Raw genomic sequence first — 20831 nt, 5'->3', positions numbered from 1 at the left:
TGTATAAAAGATTAGCTATAGAATTATCCATTACTGCCGTTAATTGTTGCATAGTAACAAGCATTGGCACACTAGCTGTACTAGGTGTCGCCTGCGCGGGCATAACTGGTGTTGACACAGAAGGAGAGGATGATGAACTATCCCCACTACCTTCATTTGAAAAATCATCTTGGGCAACCTTATTAAATGTGACAGTACTGTCCTTACTTTGTTTGGACCCCATGGCACAATTTTCCCATACATTTAAAGGGGGGACTACCTTGGCCTCCATACATACAGAACATGTTCTATCTGAAGGTACAGACATGTTAGACAGGCTTATACAAAACCGTTACTGTCTCTTTAAATGTTAAAGAGAGCACACTTTATTTCTGAATGTGTGAAAAACTATGAAGGAATTATCCGATCCTTACCAAATTTGCACCCTAGTGTCTTAATGCTCTGAAAGTATTGCACACCAAAGTTTGTAACCCCTTAAATGAGCAAACCGGAGCTATTTGTTCAATTTACCAGTTTAGACCCACTACAGTCCCAGCCACAGCCTTTGCTGCGGCTTTACCTTTCCTTGGGGGTTATTCGCCACAGAAATAAGCCTTCCAGAATTGTTTTTTATGGCCACAGGACCCTCTCACATGAAGCTGCATGCACTGCTTCCAGAAGTAACTGCGCAATTAAGGCGCAAAATGAGGCCTTCTCCCTCTGCATACCAGAGTGAAAGGCCCTTCCTGACTAGATTAGGTGTCTAAACGACTGCCAGGCAAATAAAAAACGTTCCCAAAGTCTTTTCAAGTTCCAAAACACTCCAAAAGTCATATAAATATTGTATAAACTAATCGATTTAGCCCACAATAGTGTCAACCAGTATATAGCCCATTAATAAGCCTTCATTCTGTTATGAGTCTAAGAAAAATGGCTTACCGATCCCAAAAAGGGAAAATGACAGTCTTCTAGCATTACTAGGTCTTGTTAGAAAAACGACTAGTCATACCTTGAGCAGAAAAGTCTGCAAACTGTTCCCCCCAACTGAAGTTCTCTGGTTTCAACAGTCCTGCGTGGGAACAGCAATGAATTTTAGTTACTGCTGCTAAAATCATACTCCTCTTTAAACAGAACTCTTCATCACTTTCTGTTTCTAGCTAAAGAGATAGCCAAAAGAAACAAAAAACTTTCCAAGAAAGTAGTTTAATATCCAAAGAATGCATAGGCTCAAAAGGAGGAGCCTGCAAAATCTTTAAAACCAAATTGAGACTCCAAGGAGGAGAAATTGATTAAATAACAGGTTTGATACGAATCAAAGCCTGAACAAAACAAACAGAAAATATCAGGAAGCTTAGCAATCTTTATATGAAATAAGACTGAAAGAGCAGAGATTTGTCATTTCAAAGTATTTGCAGACAAACCTTTATCCAATCCATCCTGAAGAAACTGTAGAACCCTAGGAATTCTAAAAGAATGCCAAGAATAATCATGAGTAGAATACCATGAAATATAGGTTTTGCAAACCCTATGATAAATCTTCCTTGAAACAGACTTACGAGCCTGTATCATAGTGTTAATTACTGAGTCAGAGAAACCTCTATGACTAAGAAATAAGCATTCAATGTCCATGCCTTCAAATTTAGAGATTTGAGATCCTGATGGAAAACTGGGCCTTGAGATAGAAGGTCTGGTCTTATAGGAAGTGATCAAGGCAGGCAACTGGACATTCGGACAAGGTCTGCATACCAAAACCTGTGAGGCCATGCTGGTGCTATCAGAAACACATAAGATTGTTCCATTATGTTCTTGGAGATCACCTTTGGAAGAAGAACCAGAGGCTGAAAAATGTAAGCAGGTTGGTAAAACCAGGGAACTACTAGAGCATCCCTGGACCTGGAAAGGTATCTGAGAAGCTTCTTGTTCAGATGAGAGGCCATCAAATCTATTTCTGGAAGACCCCACATCTGTACAAGTTGAAAACACATCTGGATGGAGAGACCACTTCCCCGGATGTAGAGAATGACGGCTGAGATAATCTGCTTCCCAATTGTCTACACCTGGGATATGAATCAGAGATTTGACAAGGAGTTTGATTCCGCCCAAGAAAGTATTGGAGAAACGTCTTTCATTGATAAAGGACTGCGAGTCCCCACTGGATGATTGACATATGCCACTGTTGTGATATTTTCTGTTTGAAAACGCATGTATTCTCTTCAATAGAGGCCAAGCCTGAAGAGCTCTGAAAATAGCACAGTACTAAAAAATATTGATTGGCAACCTCTCCTCTTGAGGACCCCAAACCCCTTGTGCTGTCAAACCCCCAGACAGCTCCCCAACTTGTAAGACTTGCATCTGTTGTGATCACAGTCCAGGAATGACGAACAAAGGAGGCCACTTGAACAATAAGGTGATGGTTTAACTACCAAGTCATAGAGAGTTGAGTGTTGGGATTTAAATATAATCAACTGTGATATCTAAGTATAATCCCTGCACCAATGGCGTGACATGCAAAGCTGTAAAGGTCTCATAAAATCAAGCAAAGGGGATTGCGTCCAATGCTACAATCATGAGACCTAAAACTTCTATGCACATAGCCACTGAAGGGAATGATGGAGACTGGAGGTTTAGACAAGCTAAGACCAATTTCATTTGTCTCTTGTCTGTTAGATTCAGTGTCCATGACTGTTTCTCTATCTGGAAACCTAAGAAGGTGACCTTTGAATGAGGAAAATAAACTCTTTGGTAAATTGATCCTCCAACCATGTCTTTAAAGAAGCAACATTAGAAGTTTTGTGTGAGATTCTGCTAAATGAAAAGATTGAGCTAGTACCAAGATATCGTACAAATAAGGAAACACCACAATACCCTGTTTTCTGATTACAGATTGAAGGGCACCGAGAACCTTTGAGAAAATTATTGGTGCTGTTGCTAGGCCAATTGGAAGAGCGACAAATGGTAATACTGGTCTAGAAAAGAGAATCTCAGAAAACGATAGTGGTCTGGATGAATGGGAATGTGAAGATAAGCGTCCTGTAAGTCTATTATGGACATGAAAAGGCCTTGCTGAACAAAAGGCAGAATAGTCATTATAGTCCCCCATCTTGAAAGTTGGGACTCTTACAAAATGATTTAAAGTTTTCAGATCTAGTATTGGTCTGAAAGAATCTTCCTTCTTTGGGACAATGAATAGATTTGAGTAGAAACCCAATCCCTGTTCCTGCTGAGGAACTGGTACAATCACCCCTGAAAGCTCTAGGTCTGAAACACACTTCAGTAAAAGCCTGAGCCTTCACAGGGTTTGTTGGAACATGAGTAAGAAAATCTTCCAATGGGAGGTCTTATTCTGAAACCTATTCAATACCCTTGAGAAACAATATTCTGAATCCACTGATTTTAGACAGAAATCGGTCCAAATGTCTTGAAATAAACTTTAGTCTGCCCCCACCAGAAGAACTGGTTTGAGGGCTGGATTTAGTCTCTTATAAGGCTTGGATTTATATCAATTCGGAGATGTTCTCCAATTAGAGCCAGATGCCTAAGGGGAAGGAGAGGTTTTCTGTTCTCTATTCTGACGAAAGGAATGGTAACGATTGGGACCTTTAAATTTACCGTTAGATTTCTTGTCTTGGGGCAGAAAAACTCCCTTACCCCCAGTGATAGTAGAGATAATAGAATCTAATTGAGAACCAAACAAATTATTACCCTGAAAAGAGAGATAATAATCTAGATTTAGACACCATGTCAGCATTCCAAGATTTAAGCCATAAAGCTCTTCTAGTTAGAATAGCTAAACACATAGATTTGACATTAATCCTGATGACATCAAATATTAAATGATTTGCATGTTGAAGTAATAGAACAATGCTAGATAGTTAAAGTGAAGGTTAAGTTTCAGCATATGAAATACAGGAATGCATTCTTTAATATTACCCTAATCTAATCGCTAACTTTTTTTTTCTTCTTTTTTTTCACAATTTTCTTATTTTTACATTGTTATCTCCCTACCTATGCGATCTCTAACTCCTCCCACACACCAGTTCCGGCTTTTCTTGTGTTTGACATAGAGAGCGGTCCCACCCGCTTTCTACGTCTTCCTAAAGCGCGTTCACGAGGCTCAGTGAAACAGCGCATGCGCCAATTGCCGATTTTACAGTGTTCTGCGCAAGCGAGAATGGGCAAGTTCTATGATGGATTCCTGAATATTTGGAATACGCATGCGCGAATCGTGAACGCTCACGGAAGCCAACAATAGCGCATGCGCACATGGTCAAATATGCGGATGACGTGCACTGACGGGCACCTAACGGCCAGAAATTCAATTGGCTGCTACAGAAATGTGATCGGCAGCAAAAAAAAATACAAATTAAGGGTTGCATTTGTGTACAATCGCAAATGGAACAATAATGATGATAACTCGGTTTGTAATTAGATTTAGAAAGAATCATGAATGAAAGTGATATTGATTTTGTGAAACCAATGAAATCCTGGATAGGCATAAATGTAAGTTTACCTTCACTTTAAGGATCCAATAACTGCTGCGCTAAACTGTCCAACCAAAATGTTGAAGCAGCAACATCAGCCATATAAATAGTTGGTCTAAGAATATAGCCATTATGCAAATATGCTCTTCTAATATAAGATTCAAGCTTGCTATCTAAAGGATCCTTAAAAGAAGTACCATCTTCCATAGCAATAGTAGTACGTTTGGCAAAAGTGGAAATAGCCCCATCAACCTTAGGAACGTTCTTCTGTTAAGTGTGATCAGTCCACGGGTCATCATTACTTCTGGGATATTAACTCCTCCCCAACAGGAAGTGCAAGAGGATTCACCCAGCAGAGCTGCATATAGCTCCTCCCCTCTACGTCACTCCCAGTCATTCTCTTGCACCCAACGACTAGATAGGAGGTGTGAGAGGGCTATGGTGATTATACTTAGTTTTATATCTTCAATCAAAAGTTTGTTATTTTAAAATAGCACCGGAGTGTGTTATTACCTCTCTGGCAGAGTTTGAAGAAGAATCTACCAGAGTTTTTGCTATGATTTTAGCCGGAGTAGTTAAGATCATATTGCTGTTTCTCGGCCATCTGAGGAGAGGTAAACTTCAGATCAGGGGACAGCGGGCAGATGAATCTGCATAGAGGTATGTAGCAGCTTTTATTTTCTGACAATGGAATTGATGAGAAAATCCTGCCATACCGATATAATGTCATGTATGTATACTTTACACTTCAGTATTCTGGGGAATGGTACTTCACTAGAATTACACTGTAAGAAGTACATTAAGCTGTTTAATAACTAGAAATTATGTTTAACGTTTTTGCTGGAATGTAAAATCGTTTTCATTTGCTGAGGTACTGAGTGAATAAATGTTTGGGCACCATTTTTCCACTTGGCAGTTGCTTAATCTTTTTCTGACAGTTTCTGTTCTCTCTCACTGCTGTGTGTGAGGGGGAAGGGCCGTTTTTTTGGCGCCTTTTCTATGCATCAGTTATTTCAGTCAGCAGCTCATTGTATTTCCTGCATGATCCAGTTCATCTCTACAGAACTCAGGGGTCTTCAAACTTATTTTGAGGGAGGTAATTTCTCTCAGCAGAGCTGTGAGAATTATAGTTGACTGTGATAAAAAACGTTTATTCTGTAATTGTTTCCTGCTTTCAGAATTTGTTATCTTTGCTATTGGGATTAAACCTTTGCTAAAGTTGTGTTGTTTACAAGGATTGAGGCTATAACTGTTTCAATTTATTAATTTTCAACTGTCATAGATTTTCTGTGCTTCTTAAAGGCACAGTACGTTTTTAATATTATTCTAATTGAATTGTATTCTAAGTTGCAAGTTTATTTGCTAGTGTGTTAAACATGTCTGATTCAGAGGAAGATACCTGTGTCATTTGTTGCAATGCCAAAGTGGAGCCCAATAGAAATTTATGTACTAACTGTATTGATGCTACTTTAAATAAAAGTCAATCTGTACAAATTGAACAAATTTCACCAAACAACGAGGGGAGAGTTATGCCGACTAACTCGCCTCACGTGCCAGTACCTGCATCTCCCGCTCGGGAGGTGCGTGATATTGTAGCGCCGAGTACATCTGGCCGGCCATTACAAATCACATTACAGGATATGGCTTCTGTTATGACTGAAGTTTTGGCTAAATTACCAGAACTAAGAGGTAAGCGTGATCACTCTGGGGTGAGAACAGAGTGCGCTGATAATATTAGGGCCATGTCAGATACTGCGTCACAGGTTGCAGAACATGAGGACGGAGAACTTCATTCTGTGGGTGACGGTTCTGATCCAAACAGACTGGATTCAGATATTTCAAATTTTAAATTTAAACTGGAAAACATCCGTGTATTACTAGGGGAGGTGTTAGCGGCTCTGAATGATTGTAACACAGTTGCAATACCAGAGAAAATGTGTAGGTTGGATAAATATTTTGCGGTACCGACGAGTACTGAGGTTTTTCCTATACCTAAGAGAATTACTGAAATTGTTTCTAAGGAGTGGGATAGACCCGGTGTGCCGTTCTCACCCCCTCCGATATTAAGAAAAATGTTTCCAATAGACGCCACCACACGGGACTTATGGCAAGCGGTCCCTAAGGTAGAGGGAGCAGTTTCTACTTTAGCTAAGCGTACCACTATCCCGGTGGAGGATAGCTGTGCTTTTTCAGATCCAATGGATAAAAAATTAGAGGGTTACCTTAAGAAAATGTTTGTTCAACAAGGTTTTATATTGCAACCCCTTGCATGCATTGCGCCGATCACGGCTGCAGCGGCGTTCTGGATTGAGTCTCTGGAAGAGAACATTAGTTCAGCTACTCTGGACGACATTACGGACAGGCTTAGAGTCCTTAAACTAGCTAATTCATTCATTTCGGAGGCCGTAGTACATCTAACTAAACTTACGGCGAAGAATTCAGGATTCGCCATTCAGGCACGCAGGGCGCTGTGGCTAAAATCCTGGTCAGCTGATGTTACTTCTAAGTCTAAATTGCTTAATATACCTTTCAAAGGGCAGACCTTATTCGGGCCCGGGTTGAAAGAGATTATCGCTGACATTACAGGAGGTAAAGGCCATGCCCTGCCTCAGGACAAAGCCGAAACTAAGACTAGACAGTCTAATTTTCGTTCCTTTCGTAATTTCAAAGCAGGAGCAGCATCAACTTCCTCTGCACCAAAACAGGAAGGAGCTGTTGCTCGCTACAGACAAGGCTGGAAACCTAACCAGTCCTGGAACAAGGGCAAGCAGACCAGGAAACCTACTGCTGCCCCTAAAACGGCATGAATTGAGGGCCCCCGATCCGGGATCGGATCTAGTGGGGGGCAGGCTTTCTCTCTTCGCCCAGGCTTGGGCAAGAGATGTCCAGGATCCCTGGGCGCTAGAAATAATATCTCAGGGATACCTTCTGGACTTCAAATACTCTCCTCCAAGAGAGAGATTTCATCTGTCAAGGTTGTCAACAATCCAGACAAAGAAAGAGGCGTTTCTACGCTGCGTACAAGAGCTCTTGTTAATGGGAGTAATCCACCCAGTTCCACGATCGGAACAGGGACAGGGGTTTTACTCAAATCTGTTTGTGGTTCCCAAAAAAGAGGGAACTTTCAGACCAATCCTGGACTTAAAGATCCTAAACAAGTTCCTAAGAGTTCCATCGTTCAAGATGGAGACTATTCGGACAATTTTACCTATGATCCAAGAGGGTCAGTACATGACCACTGTAGATTTAAAAGATGCTTACCTTCACATACCGATTCACAAAGATCATTACCGGTACCTAAGGTTTGCCTTCCTAGACAGGCATTACCAGTTTGTAGCTCTTCCATTCGGATTGGCTACAGCTCCAAGAATCTTCACAAAGGTTCTGGGTGCTCTTCTGGCGGTACTAAGACCGCGGGGAATCTCGGTAGCTCCATACCTAGACGACATTCTGATTCAAGCTTCAAGCTTTCAAACTGCCAAGTCTCATACAGAGTTAGTACTGGCATTTCTAAGGTCACATGGATGGAAGGTGAACGAAAAGAAAAGTTCACTCGTTCCACTCACAAGAGTTCCCTTCCTGGGGACTCTTATAGATTCTGTAAAAATGAAGATTTACCTGACAGAGGACAGGTTAACAAGACTTCAAAGTGCTTGCCACACCCGTCAGTGGCTCAATGCATGGAGGTAATCGGCTTAATGGTAGCGGCAATGGACATAGTAGAGTCTCCTGCCAATAAACATTCCTTCTCTGAATCAAGAGACCAGAAATTCTCTTCTTTGGTGGCTTTCTCGGCCACATCTGTCCAGGGGGATGCCATTCAGCAGACCAGACTGGACATTTGTAACAACAGACGCCAGCCTTCTAGGTTGGGGTGCCGTCTGGAATTCTCTGAAGGCTCAGGGACAATGGAGTCAGGAGGAGAGTCTCCTGCCAATAAACATTCTGGAATTGAGAGCAGTTCTCAATGCCCTCCTGGCTTGGCCCCAGTTGACAACGCGGAGTTTCATCAGGTTTCAGTCGGACAACATCACGACTGTAGCTTACATCAACCATCAGGGAGGGACACGAAGCTCCCTAGCTATGATGGAAGTATCAAAGATAATTCGCTGGGCAGAGTCTCACTCTTGCCACCTGTCAGCAATCCACATCCCGGGAGTGGAGAACTGGGAGGCGGATTTCTTAAGTCGTCAGACTTTTCATCCGGGGGAGTGGGAACTTCATCCGGAGGTCTTTGCCCAAATACTTCGACGTTGGGGCAAACCAGAGATAGATCTCATGGCGTCTCGACAGAACGCCAAGCTTCCTCGTTATGGGTCCAGATCCAGGGATCCAGAAGCAGTCCTGATAGATGCCCTGACAGCACCTTGGGACTTCAGGATGGCTTACGTGTTTCCACCCTTCCCGATGCTTCCTCGATTGATTGCCAGAATCAAACAAGAAAGAGCATCAGTGATTCTAATAGCACCTGCGTGGCCACGCAGGACTTGGTATGCAGATCTGGTGGACATGTCATCCTGTCCACCTTGGTCTCTACCTCTGAAACAGGACCTTCTGATACAGGGTCCCTTCAAACATCAAAGTCTAACTTCTCTGAAGCTGACTGCTTGGAAATTGAACGCTTGATTTTATCAAGACGTGGGTTTTCGGAGTCAGTTATTGATACCTTAATACAGGCTAGGAAACCTGTTACCAGAAAGATTTACCATAAGATATGGCGTAAATACCTATATTGGTGTGAATCCAAAGGTTACTCTTGGAGTAAGGTTAGGATTCCTAGGATATTGTCTTTTCTACAAGAAGGTTTAGAAAAGGGTTTATCCGCTAGTTCATTAAAGGGACAGATCTCAGCTCTGTCCATTCTGTTACACAAATGTCTGTCAGAAGTTCCTGACGTCCAGGCTTTTTGTCAGGCTTTGGCCAGGATTAAGCCTGTGTTTAAAACGGTTGCTCCACCATGGAGTTTAAACCTTGTTCTTAATGTTTTACAGGGCGTTCCGTTTGAACCCCTTCATTCCATTGATATAAAGTTGTTATCTTGGAAAGTTCTATTTTTAATGGCTATTTCCTCGGCTCGAAGAGTCTCTGAATTATCAGCCTTACATTGTGATTCTCCTTATTTGATTTTTCATTCGGATAAGGTAGTTCTGCGTACTAAACCTGGGTTCTTACCTAAGGTAGTTACTAACAGGAATATCAATCAAGAGATTGTTGTTCCTTCTTTATGCCCAAATCCTTCTTCGAAGAAGGAACGTCTACTGCACAACCTGGATGTAGTCCGTGCTCTAAAATTTTACTTACAGGCAACTAAGGAATTTCGACAAACGTCTTCTCTGTTTGTCGTTTACTCTGGGCAGAGGAGAGGTCAAAAAGCTTCTGCTACCTCTCTTTCTTTTTGGCTTCGTAGCATAATTCGTTTAGCTTATGAGACTGCTGGACAGCAGCCTCCTGAAAGGATTACAGCTCATTCCACTAGAGCTGTGGCTTCTACTTGGGCCTTTAAGAATGAGGCCTCTGTTGAACAGATTTGCAAGGCTGCAACTTGGTCTTCGCTTCATACTTTTTCCAAATTTTTCAAATTTGACACTTTTGCTTCACCGGAGGATATTTTTGGGAGAAAGGTTCTTCAGGCAGTGGTTCCTTCTGTATAAAGAGCCTGCCTATCCCTCCCGTCATCCGTGTACTTTTGCTTTGGTATTGGTATCCCAGAAGTAATGATGACCCGTGGACTGATCACACTTAACAGAAGAAAACATAATTTATGCTTACCTGATAAATTCCTTTCTTCTGTAGTGTGATCAGTCCACGGCCCGCCCTGTTTTAAGGCAGGTAAATATTTTTTAATTTATACTCCAGTCACCACTTCACCCTTGGCTTTTCCTTTCTCGTTGGTCCTTGGTCGAATGACTGGGAGTGACGTAGAGGGGAGGAGCTATATGCAGCTCTGCTGGGTGAATCCTCTTGCACTTCCTGTTGGGGAGGAGTTAATATCCCAGAAGTAATGATGACCCGTGGACTGATCACACTACAGAAGAAAGGAATTTATCAGGTAAGCATAAATTATGTTTTTCCCCAAAACTCTAAACTAGCCACAGGTAAAGGATACAACTTCTTAAACCTAGAAGAAGGGTTAAGGAGGTACCAGGTTTATACCATTCTTTAGTAATCATATTAGAGATAGCATCTGGAATAGAAAAAATTTCAGGAGTAACCTCAGAAGTCTTAAATATAGAATTTAAATGATTATTAGCTTTGCTATCAGCAGGACTAGACTCCTCAAGACCCAAAGTAAACAATTCTTCCTTTAATAGAGAACGAATATGTTCAATTTTAAATAAAAAATAAGATTAGTCAATTTCTGTCTCTGATGCAGGATCCTCTGAATCAGAGGAACCCTTATAAGTAGAGGATATTTCAGTATGCTGTCGGTCAGTACAAAATTAATTAGATCTATGACAAGTTTGAAAAGACCTTTTACATTTATTTGAAGGAGGAATAGCAGTCATAACCTTCTCTATGGCTGCAGCAATAAAAAATGTCATATCTGCAGGAATATCAGGTACATTAGTCTGAGAAGGAATAACAGTAGATGTATTTGTACTCAAAGAAACATTATCAGCATGTAATAATATGTCATAACAAATGCCACATAATTGAGCTGAAGAAATACGATCAGCTTGTTTACAACAAACACACTTAGCTTTGGTAGAATTGCGTTCAGACAGCTTCTTAGTTCCTACAGTATCAGAGGTAGGATCAGTTTGAGACATCTTGCAAAATGTAACAAAAAATAAATCATTTAAATACCTTAATTCTCCCATAAACATAAATTTCCATTCTGAAACTGTGTGACTGCTAAAGGAAATATTAACAGACCTGACTCATGGCTAATATATGCAATATACATTAAGAACTTTATAATATAAAGTGCCTTCCACAGCTGAGAGTGTCTTAAAATTTATATAAACTTACCAGAAGACACCTATCCACATATAGCAGACAGCCAAACCAGTAATAAAACATATCAGCAGATGTAATGGTAGAGTATAATGTTGATCTGTAAAGGGAGGCAGCAGATGAATCCCAGTGACTGAATTTACAGAGCGCCCTAGAACAGATTTCCCATAGGTGAAAACATGGTATCATTAGGCAATACTCCCTTCACTTCCCTCAGACAAACACTGCACTTAGAGAGGAACTGGGCTTCAATATGCTTAGAAGCGCCTTTCACTGAAGAAATCAAGAACATCATGCTTCACCACCTCCTAAGGAGGCAAAGTTTGTAAAACTGAGGTATGAGTGAGGTGGGAGGTGTATTTATAGGCATTTGAGGTTTGGGAATTTTTGCCCCCTCCTGGTATGAATGTATATCCCATATGTCAGTAGCTCATGGACTCTTGCCACCTATATGAAAGAAAAATGTATATTCTTATACAGTATATATCACTTTTATGTATAACAGCTAGAAAGCAATGAATTCATAGGTATGCAGCATTCATTTCCTTCTTGTTCCAATAGCACTTTAAAACAGTCTAATCCGAAAAAATTGTATTGTTTAAAAAGATAGATAATCCCTTTATTACCCATTCCCCAGTTTTGCATAACCAACAAGGTTATATTAATACACTTTTTTCCCTGTATGATCATCTTGTATTAAGCCTCTGCAGACTGTCCTCTTTCAGTTCTTTTGACAGACTTGATTTTAACCAATCTGTGCTAATATATAAAACTCTATGGGAGTGAGCACAATGTTATCTATATGGCACATGTTTACTAGCGCTGTCTAGCAGTGAAAAAAAAAAACTATCAAAATGAACTGGGATAAGAGGTGGCCTTCAAGGGCTAAGAAATTAACATATGAGACTACCTAGGGTTCAGCTTTCAACAAAGAATACAAAGCTAATTTGATGATAAAAGTTAATTGGAAAATTGTTTAAAATTGCATGCCCTATCTGAAACATGAATGCTTAATTTTGACTAGACTGTCCCTTTAAGATATTGTCTTCTTGTTAGAAAACAAAATTTACCTGTGCAGATAAGAGAGACATTGCTTGAGCGTTTGGCTTGTTGGATATCTCCAGCACCTAAAGCATTTCCTACTCGGACACTGGCAGCCACACTGAAACCAACAGGAATCTGCATAGTGGAAAAGGCATGAAAAAAACATTCAACATTCATTTTAAAAGGAGATGGCACAGCTTACTATACAAGATCTTATTGCTTAGTATCTTCACTCCCATGCTTGAATCTTACTTGGTGAAACTGCAATACATTTTTTCATGAAAAATTCAATTTAAAAAAGGGATAAAAAAAAACACAAAAATGTTTTGTGATTCAGACAAAACAGTTTTTACAAAGTTTCCAATTTACTTCTATTATCAAATGTGCTTTCTTCCCATGGTATTCTGTGTTGAAGAGATACCTAGGTAGGCATCTGGAACACTACATGACAGGATATAGTGCTGCCATCTAGTGCTCTTGCAAAACTGCTGCCATCTAGTGCTCTTGCAAATGGATAACATTCTTGTAAAAACTGCTGCCATCTAGTGCTCTTGTAAATAGATAACTTCTTGTAAAAAAAACTGCTGCCATCTAGTGCTCTTGTAAATGGATAACATTCTTGTAAAACTGCTGCCATCTAGTGCTCTTGAAAATTAATAATATTCTTGTAAAACTGCTGCCATCTAGTGCTCTTGCAAATAGATAGCATTCTTGTAAAACTGCTGCCATCTAGTGCTCTTGTAAATGGATAACATTCTTGTAAAACTGCTGCCATCTAGTGCTCTTGTAAATAGATAGCATTCTTGTAAAACTGCTGCCATCTAGTGCTCTTGTAAATGGATAGCATTCTTGTAAAACTGCTGCCATCTAGTGCTCTTGCAAATGAATAATATTCTTGTAAAACTGCTGCCATCTAGTGCTCTTGTAAATGGATAACATTCTTGTAAAACTGCTGCCATCTAGTGCTCTTGTAAATGGATAGCATTCTTGTAAAACTGCTGCCATCTAGTGCTCTTGTAAATAGATAGCATTCTTGTAAAACTGCTGCCATCTAGTGCTCTTGCAAATGAATAATATTCTTGTAAAACTGCTGCCATCTAGTGCTCTTGCAAATAGATAGCATTCTTGTAAAACTGCTGCCATCTAGTGCTCTTGTAAACGGATAACATTCTTGTAAAACTGCTGCCATCTAGTGCTCTTGTAAACGGATAACATTCTTGTAAAACTGCTGCCATCTAGTGCTCCAGACACATGCATGCTCCTGAGCTTACGTCCCTGCTTTAAAAAAAAAAAAAAATACAAAGAGAATGAAGAAAATGTGATATTAGAAGTATATTAGAAAGGTGTTTAAAATTAGATGCTGTATCTGAATCATGAAAGAAATCATTTTGGTTTCATATCCCTTTCATTTAAAAAAAAAAAAAAAGGGTTTAGTTAGCAAAAAGAAAAAAAATGATGCATCACTAAATGATTTTTGGCAAACTGTGTGCCAATTTACAGATGTGGTAAAATCAGACACACCATGCTTTGCATTAGTAAAGTAGATCCCACACCAAGAAATAAATGCAGTATTATCTGTTATAACAATTATTTCAGGCTTTAAATCATCTGTTCCTCTTGGTTTTTCATTTCCGTGAATGCATTAGGTCTGTTGATTTATCTCAAGCCTACACACAGAGTCTCCTAGGAATTGTCCAAGTGGTCTGCCCATGTTTGTAAGAGTAAGCAAAAGGTGCCCGCTTTACTATTCTGAGCTCAGATAATGTCAACCAGCATAAATCATTACTTCTAACTTGGTACCAATGTGTAAAACAATGTGTCAATAAGTGAATAGTTGCAAGAAAAAGTTTCAAAAGTTATTGATGGGGGGGGGGGGGGGGAGATTTTGGAAGAAGGTGGGAAAATAAAGAGCTTAGTTTTGGAGAGATTTAGCTTAAGGTAGGGAGGACATCCAGGATGATATAAGAGAAAGACAATTAGTGACACAGGTTAAGCAAGGAAGGAGATAGGTCTGGTGCAGAGAGGTAGATTTGAGCGTCTTTGGCATACAAATTATATTTAACCTAATGACGACGTGTAGATTGAGAAGAGGACAGAGACTTGCGGTACCCCAACAGAAAGTGGTAACGGGGCAGAGAATGCCCCAGAGAAGGCTATACTAAAGGTACGGTTAGACAGGTAGGAAGAGAACCACAAAAGGGCTGTCACAAATGCAAAAGGATTGAAGGGTTTGCAGCGATGATCAACAGTATCAAAGGCTATACACAGATAAAGGAGGAAAAGCAGAGAGAAGTGGCCTTTCAATTTTGCTCTAAGTAGGTTGTTGGTAACCTTAACGACTGCTGTCTCTGTGTTGTGATGGGGGCGAAAACCAGATTGCAGTGCGTCAAGGAGGGAGTTTAATGTTAGGAAATGGTATAGACGTGCATATACACCAGCTTATCAAGAAACTTTGAGGCAAGAGGGAGTAGGAAAATAGGATGGGGAGGTTGGATAGAGAGAAGGTTTTGAGTATAGGTGTGACCAGTGCATGTTTTAGAGATGAGGGAAATATACCAGTGCTGAGGGAGAGGTTGAAAATGTGTGAGAGTATAGGGGTAAGGGTAGAAGAGAAGGTGAGGAGTAGCTGTGAGGGGGATGGGATGGAGCATAACAGGTAGTGAGGTGAGAGGACATTATAAAGGCAGAAACTTCTCTCTCTCAGTAACAGGGGCGAAACAGCTAAATTTATGGCTATGTAGGTTTTGGATGATTGCAAGCTTGAGGGAGTGCGAGACTGTGGTAGTATGTTAAGAGCTGATTTATTTTCTGATGGAGTCTGTTTTGTTACTGAAGTGGCTGGCAAAATCTTGAGCCGAGAGAGAAAAGTTATATATTAGGAGGTGGGGGTGGGTGGAGAAGAGCATTTAATGTGGAGAACAGACGTTTTGGGTTTGAAGAAAGAGTAGAAAAGTAAATTTGCTTATAAAATGTTAAGAGCAGAATAGTAGGAGTTCAAGACTAATTTGTAGTGAAGAAAGTCAACTGAACTCGGAGATTGTCTCCAGTGTTGCTCAGCAGTACGGGAACATTTGCATAGGTAACCATGTCAGAGGAGTATGCCAGGGCTGAAGATGAGTGTGTGATTTCTGAGCTATGGTAAGAGGGGCCAAAATTTTCAAGGACCGATGTAAGGGTGGAATTATAGTGGCAGATAGATTGGTCAGGGCACGAAAAAGAGAGAATGGAAGAGAGGTTCGAGAGAGATAGCGAGCTGTTGCTGATCTAATGACTTAATGTTACTGTGAAGTTTGGACTGAGGGGTAGAAGGTGGGAGACTTGTAGGGAGGGATGAGATGTTGCATGTGAGGATATGATGGTCAGAAAAAGGAAAGGGGGGGTTTGTGAAGTTTGAGTGCATCAATAGCAAAAAACTCAGATCAAGGGAGTGACCATATTTGTGAGTGGGAGAGTCCATTGTGACAGTCCGAAAGAGAAAGTAAGTAGCAGAAGTTGTTTTGCAGAGGAGGCAGTAGGATTGTTAACAGGGAGGTTGAAGTTGCCAAGGGTGAGGGCAGTGTATATGGAGGAAAGGAAATAAGGTAGCTAGGCAGCAAAGTGATCTAGAAATTGAGTTGAGGAGCCAAGGGGGCAGTATATGACTGCAACACATATAGGAGAGGGGAGAGAATAAGCAAATCATGCAAGTTTCAAATGAGGAAGATATGAGGAAAGAGAAGGGTTGCATTTGTTGAAAGGTACAACGAGAGGAAAGTAAAATACCTGAAAAACCTCTTTGTCTATTACCAGACCTAAGAGTGTGGTTGAAGTGGAGACCCCCATGTGACAGTGCAGCAGTGGATGCTGTGTCTGATGGAAAGAGACAGGTTTCTGTGAGAGCCAGAAGAAGGTTGAGGGAGTGGGAGATAGAGGTCATGGATAGAAGTGAGCTTGTTGCAAACAGAGCGACAGTTCCAGAGTGCAAAAGTTAAGGGGATGTTGGCTTTAGATACAAGAGGAATTTGAGTAAGGTTACCAAAATTTGTTTTTTTACGTCTATGAAAAGGCACATATGGATGTGCAAGGCTAGGAAGCTGTGGGGGACCAGGATTAGGGGAGATGTCGCCAGCAGCTAGTATGAGCAAGACGGAGAGTGACATGAGATGTAGATATGCAGTATTGAGACTGTTTTGGGGTTGAGGTGCAGGGGGAGAGAGACTGTTTAGGAATGTGTGAAGTTCAGGAATACAAAAGTGAGGCAAGGGTAAGAGAGATGGGCTAATGAATAATACCGGTGGTGAGTGGAAAGGAGTAATTCAATACAGTAGATTGTTATAGAGACAAGAGGAAGCAAAAAGGAACAGGAAGATATTGAGCATTATTACAAAAGAAACACATAAAACACAGTATTACAGCATCACTTGCCTTGTTCACTCTTTGTTCTAATTCTTGTATAATTATTTTGCCTACTTCTTAATGCCTCACTTATAAATGCTCACATAAGATATGTGAACTTATGTTACAATAATGCTAACTAAACCAGCAAACCTACCCATTAGAAGTGTTAGATTTATAGGACAGAGCATTTAGCGGATTCCACTAAATTAGTTGTCATGTAGACATGATCAAAGACAGTCAAAAGGTCAATTGGGAAAGTTTGTTTCAGGTGAGATAAGTTAAAATAAACAGACAATAGAATTTGGAGGGGCTGAGGTTATACCATAAGTGAACTTATAAATTTAGGAATTATCACAAGTATTGATGAGGTTTGAACATCACATAGCTAAAAGACAATAAAGATTTAATAACAGTAAATATTTATTTCACAGACACATACCAAAAGAAAGAGTTACACAGAGTACAACAGCTACAGAAAGGTTCCTTGAACCTGCAGATCAGTGGGTTCTTCTGTAATGTGATAGATTTAGATGCAGACATTTCTGGTTCTAGTTCTAGTTAGTATCAGCATCGATATAACAGCATGCAGTTCAGTTGCTAATAGGAGCCACTGGTATCTAATTTTGCTTTGGCTCTGTATATTATGTTTTGCACAATTAAGGATATTAAGATTATGTCTCACCATATAAGCAGCTGTAGCCAGCTCCAACATAATGGCCTGTGCGCCAAGCTGCACCACACTAATGAGACCTAAAAAATAAAAAACCATTATAGTGATACTTATAAAGTGTTAGTTTACTTAACGTTAGCCTCTTTAAAATAAATACATTGCAACAACATTTATCATATTAATAAAAGTTCAGGAACCAAAAACCTTTAATAACAAGATAGTCATTTGCATAAGTGAAATCTGGTTACCAACCTGCTAAGAATCCTCCAATTTCAAAGCTCCACCATTCTATACACACCATTAACATACTAGGAATAGCCAAATGTATGAAAGATCCCCATTCCTGCAAGCAATCCATGGTCCAGCCTGATAAGCAAAAACACAAAGTAAATATTATATATACAAAAGAATATGTAAAATAGATAAGACAATAATGAAAGGGATGTTAAACAGTGTGTTTAATAGTTGTAATTAAAAAGCACTAAGAAGTTGCTTATACTTAAAGGGACAGTTTACCCAAATTAAGAATAATTTTAAATCAAAACTGCTGGCATAGTTAGTTAAAGGACCAGTCAACACTATACAAAACAGTAATAAAAATATTCCTTGTGCAATATAAAATGTTTCTAACACTACCTTAGCGTTTTTATTTCATTTTTTCCCCTCAAATTCGCGTTTTCCATTTGTGGCCGCTTTCCCTGTCCTCTTTATCACGTGAGTGTCTTTTTCTAATGAAAAATGCATATACGTATATGTATTTTTCATTCACTGCGCAGCTGCAACCGGAAGTGGTGACGTCATGAGTGACGTCACCGGCACATCGGCATCGCGCTTCTTTGGTGGAGCAGTGCACATAAAAGGATGTGCACTGTCCACAGAAACAGAAGAGCGCCTGCGTGCCAAGAAGACATAGAGCTGCCTGACTTCCAGCCTGCTTGTCAATAAAGCAGGTATGCTGGAACATATTTTGGGGCAGCTTGTTTAGAAATAAATGCAATTCGTGTTCAGTAGATAGTGTGATAATCGGAAATAGCTGACACAACAAGGTGATACGACTTCTCAAGAAATAGTTCCCTGAACCGCAGACCTAACAGTTTATTTAGTAATCAGATCTTTTGCAGTACACTTATTAATTGCGGATATCATATTATATCAAACTTACTATATGATTTTACTAATGTGATCGATTGGCAATTTTGTCAACATTCATAAAACAGGTAGCTTGTTTAACCCGGCCAGTCCTAGAGATAAGAAATTATGCTGTCAGCATGACAGAATTTATACAATTGATATAAAGAAACACACATGTATTTTTAGCATTTCAACTGTCTTCAGTCCATTTGGTAATGACACTGTTCCAGGTATGCAGATTATCAGGTTCATTATTTCTAAATTGTATTAAATGCATCAAAAGGTTCTGGCAAACAACCATGTATAACATATTGCAGTCCCCTAAGGAAGCAAAATGGTTAATTGCAATTAAAAAAAAAAAAAAATGGGTCTTTTTATGTCAGGCACTGACTGAACCAGCCTTGATAGTACCAATGACTCTCCACATTTTGCTTTTAGAATCAACCAGTGTCTTTATAAGTTATTTCTTACTGGCATTGCCTGTGTCTGCTGATGGGGAGAATGTTGTATGTGACAGACCTCCTTTCACAGAACCTTGTTTAGCATAAAGAGTTATGTTTTGGTGGTTAAGAGTGGGTGGAATTTTTCTGTGTAGAATTCAAAATGTGACAACATAATTTGATCACTTCAAAAGGAACTTGTTGAATGCTGAACTTTATTTTTTCTGTGAATTAATTATTCTGTAATCTAATCTTGCCATTTATTTAAAGGAACAATAAAATGTTAATATATATATATATATATTTTGTATATTCAACATTTTGGTCTGCTTGAGATAGATATATATTCAAACCAAAATGTGCAATTTATATATTAAATATTAGTAAGAAAAAAAAAAAAAAATATATATATATATATATATATATATATATATATATATATATATATATATATATATATTCTCCTCCTCAAACTGATAGAGATACTTTTTCTACAATTGTCCATTTCAGTGTATCAGTATTCTGTGCATGCTTCTCAATAAAATGTTTGGTTATGGGCAATAGTTTATCTTCTCTCTTTCTGCTTGATTCAGTGTCTACTGTTATGTTTGAAACATTTTCTCGTATGCGAGATCTTACTTCTCTTAAGGTTTTTCCAATATATTGTAAATTGCACTGAGTGCATTCTACTAAATACACTACCCCCTTTGTCCTACAATTCACACATATATCTGTCATAACTCTTGCCTGTGACTGCTGACGTAAAGGTGTTCCCTATTTTTGCACGCTTTGCAATCTTTGAAACCACATTTGTGTAGGCCCTTAATTTCTAGCCAAGAGGATGGTTTAGTAACCTTGATTGGTACAGAAGGGGAAATAATATTCCCCAACGTTTTGCCTCTTCTGTATGTAAATTTCATATGTCTCGGTAAATCAACATTAAAACAGTCTTCTGCTGTAAGCATTGGTAAATGTTTTTTAATAATATCACATACCTCATAAAATTGATTTGAGTATTGTGTAATGAATTGTACATTCAAGTCATCTTTTTCTAATTATGCTCTTTTCGTTACTCTTTTGTCCATTATTAAATGTATCTCTGTCTAAGTCTGTCACAGATAAACGTGCTTTTTTGATAATTGCGTTACTGTAACCTCTTTCTCTGAGGTCTGTATCTAGTTTTTTAGCTTCCTCCTCATATACTGTCTGATCTGTACAATTCCTCTTGATCCTTAAATATTGTCCTTTCGCTATTGCCTTGAAAGTATGTGAAGGGTGATTACTCTTCGCGTGTAATAAAGAATTTTTGGAGATTTTTTTCCTATATATTCTTGTTTCTATCTTACAATCTCGGACATTACCTATTAAGGTGAGGTCCAAGTAATCAATGGAAATCTCTTGTATCTCATTAGTAAAGACAATTGTCTCATCAGATGATTTTACATAGTTCAAAAATTTCTCTAATGCAGTCAGGTCTCCCTCCCACACAATTAGCAAATCATCAATGTATCTCTTGTAAAGAGATATGTTTTGTCTGAAGGGGTTCCCATCTCCATAGACGCAGCACAGCTCCCACCAACCCATGTAGAGGTTGGCGTAAGAGGGGGCAAACTTAGCCCCCATAGCTGTGCCGCATCTCTGGAGATAGAAACTCCCCCCAAAACAAAAATAATTATGTGTTAGTAAATATTCAATTATCTTTAATACATATTCTTGAAAATTTTAACTGAGCCTGCTCCTATGTGAGAGGAA

The 20831-nt window shown here is 39.4% G+C and overlaps 1 protein-coding gene across 1 annotated transcript in view; it reads right to left on the bottom strand.

Moving 5' to 3' along the window:
• LOC128653841 (multidrug and toxin extrusion protein 2) overlaps nucleotides 1-20831 on the bottom strand; it is a 236275-nt gene that overhangs the window by 154657 nt on the left and 60787 nt on the right. Inside the window, exons 9-11 of the mRNA XM_053707375.1 lie at nucleotides 17761-17874; nucleotides 17521-17588; nucleotides 12488-12596 (exon numbers count right to left, since the gene is read on the bottom strand). Of these exons, the coding sequence (XP_053563350.1) occupies nucleotides 12488-12596; nucleotides 17521-17588; nucleotides 17761-17874 (291 nt within the window). The remainder of the gene's footprint in view (nucleotides 1-12487; nucleotides 12597-17520; nucleotides 17589-17760; nucleotides 17875-20831) is intronic.

This window comes from Bombina bombina, chromosome 3 (assembly GCF_027579735.1).
Source record: "Bombina bombina isolate aBomBom1 chromosome 3, aBomBom1.pri, whole genome shotgun sequence".
Taxonomy (NCBI): domain Eukaryota; kingdom Metazoa; phylum Chordata; class Amphibia; order Anura; family Bombinatoridae; genus Bombina; species Bombina bombina.
This window is presented reverse-complemented; position numbering and strand designations above follow the sequence as displayed.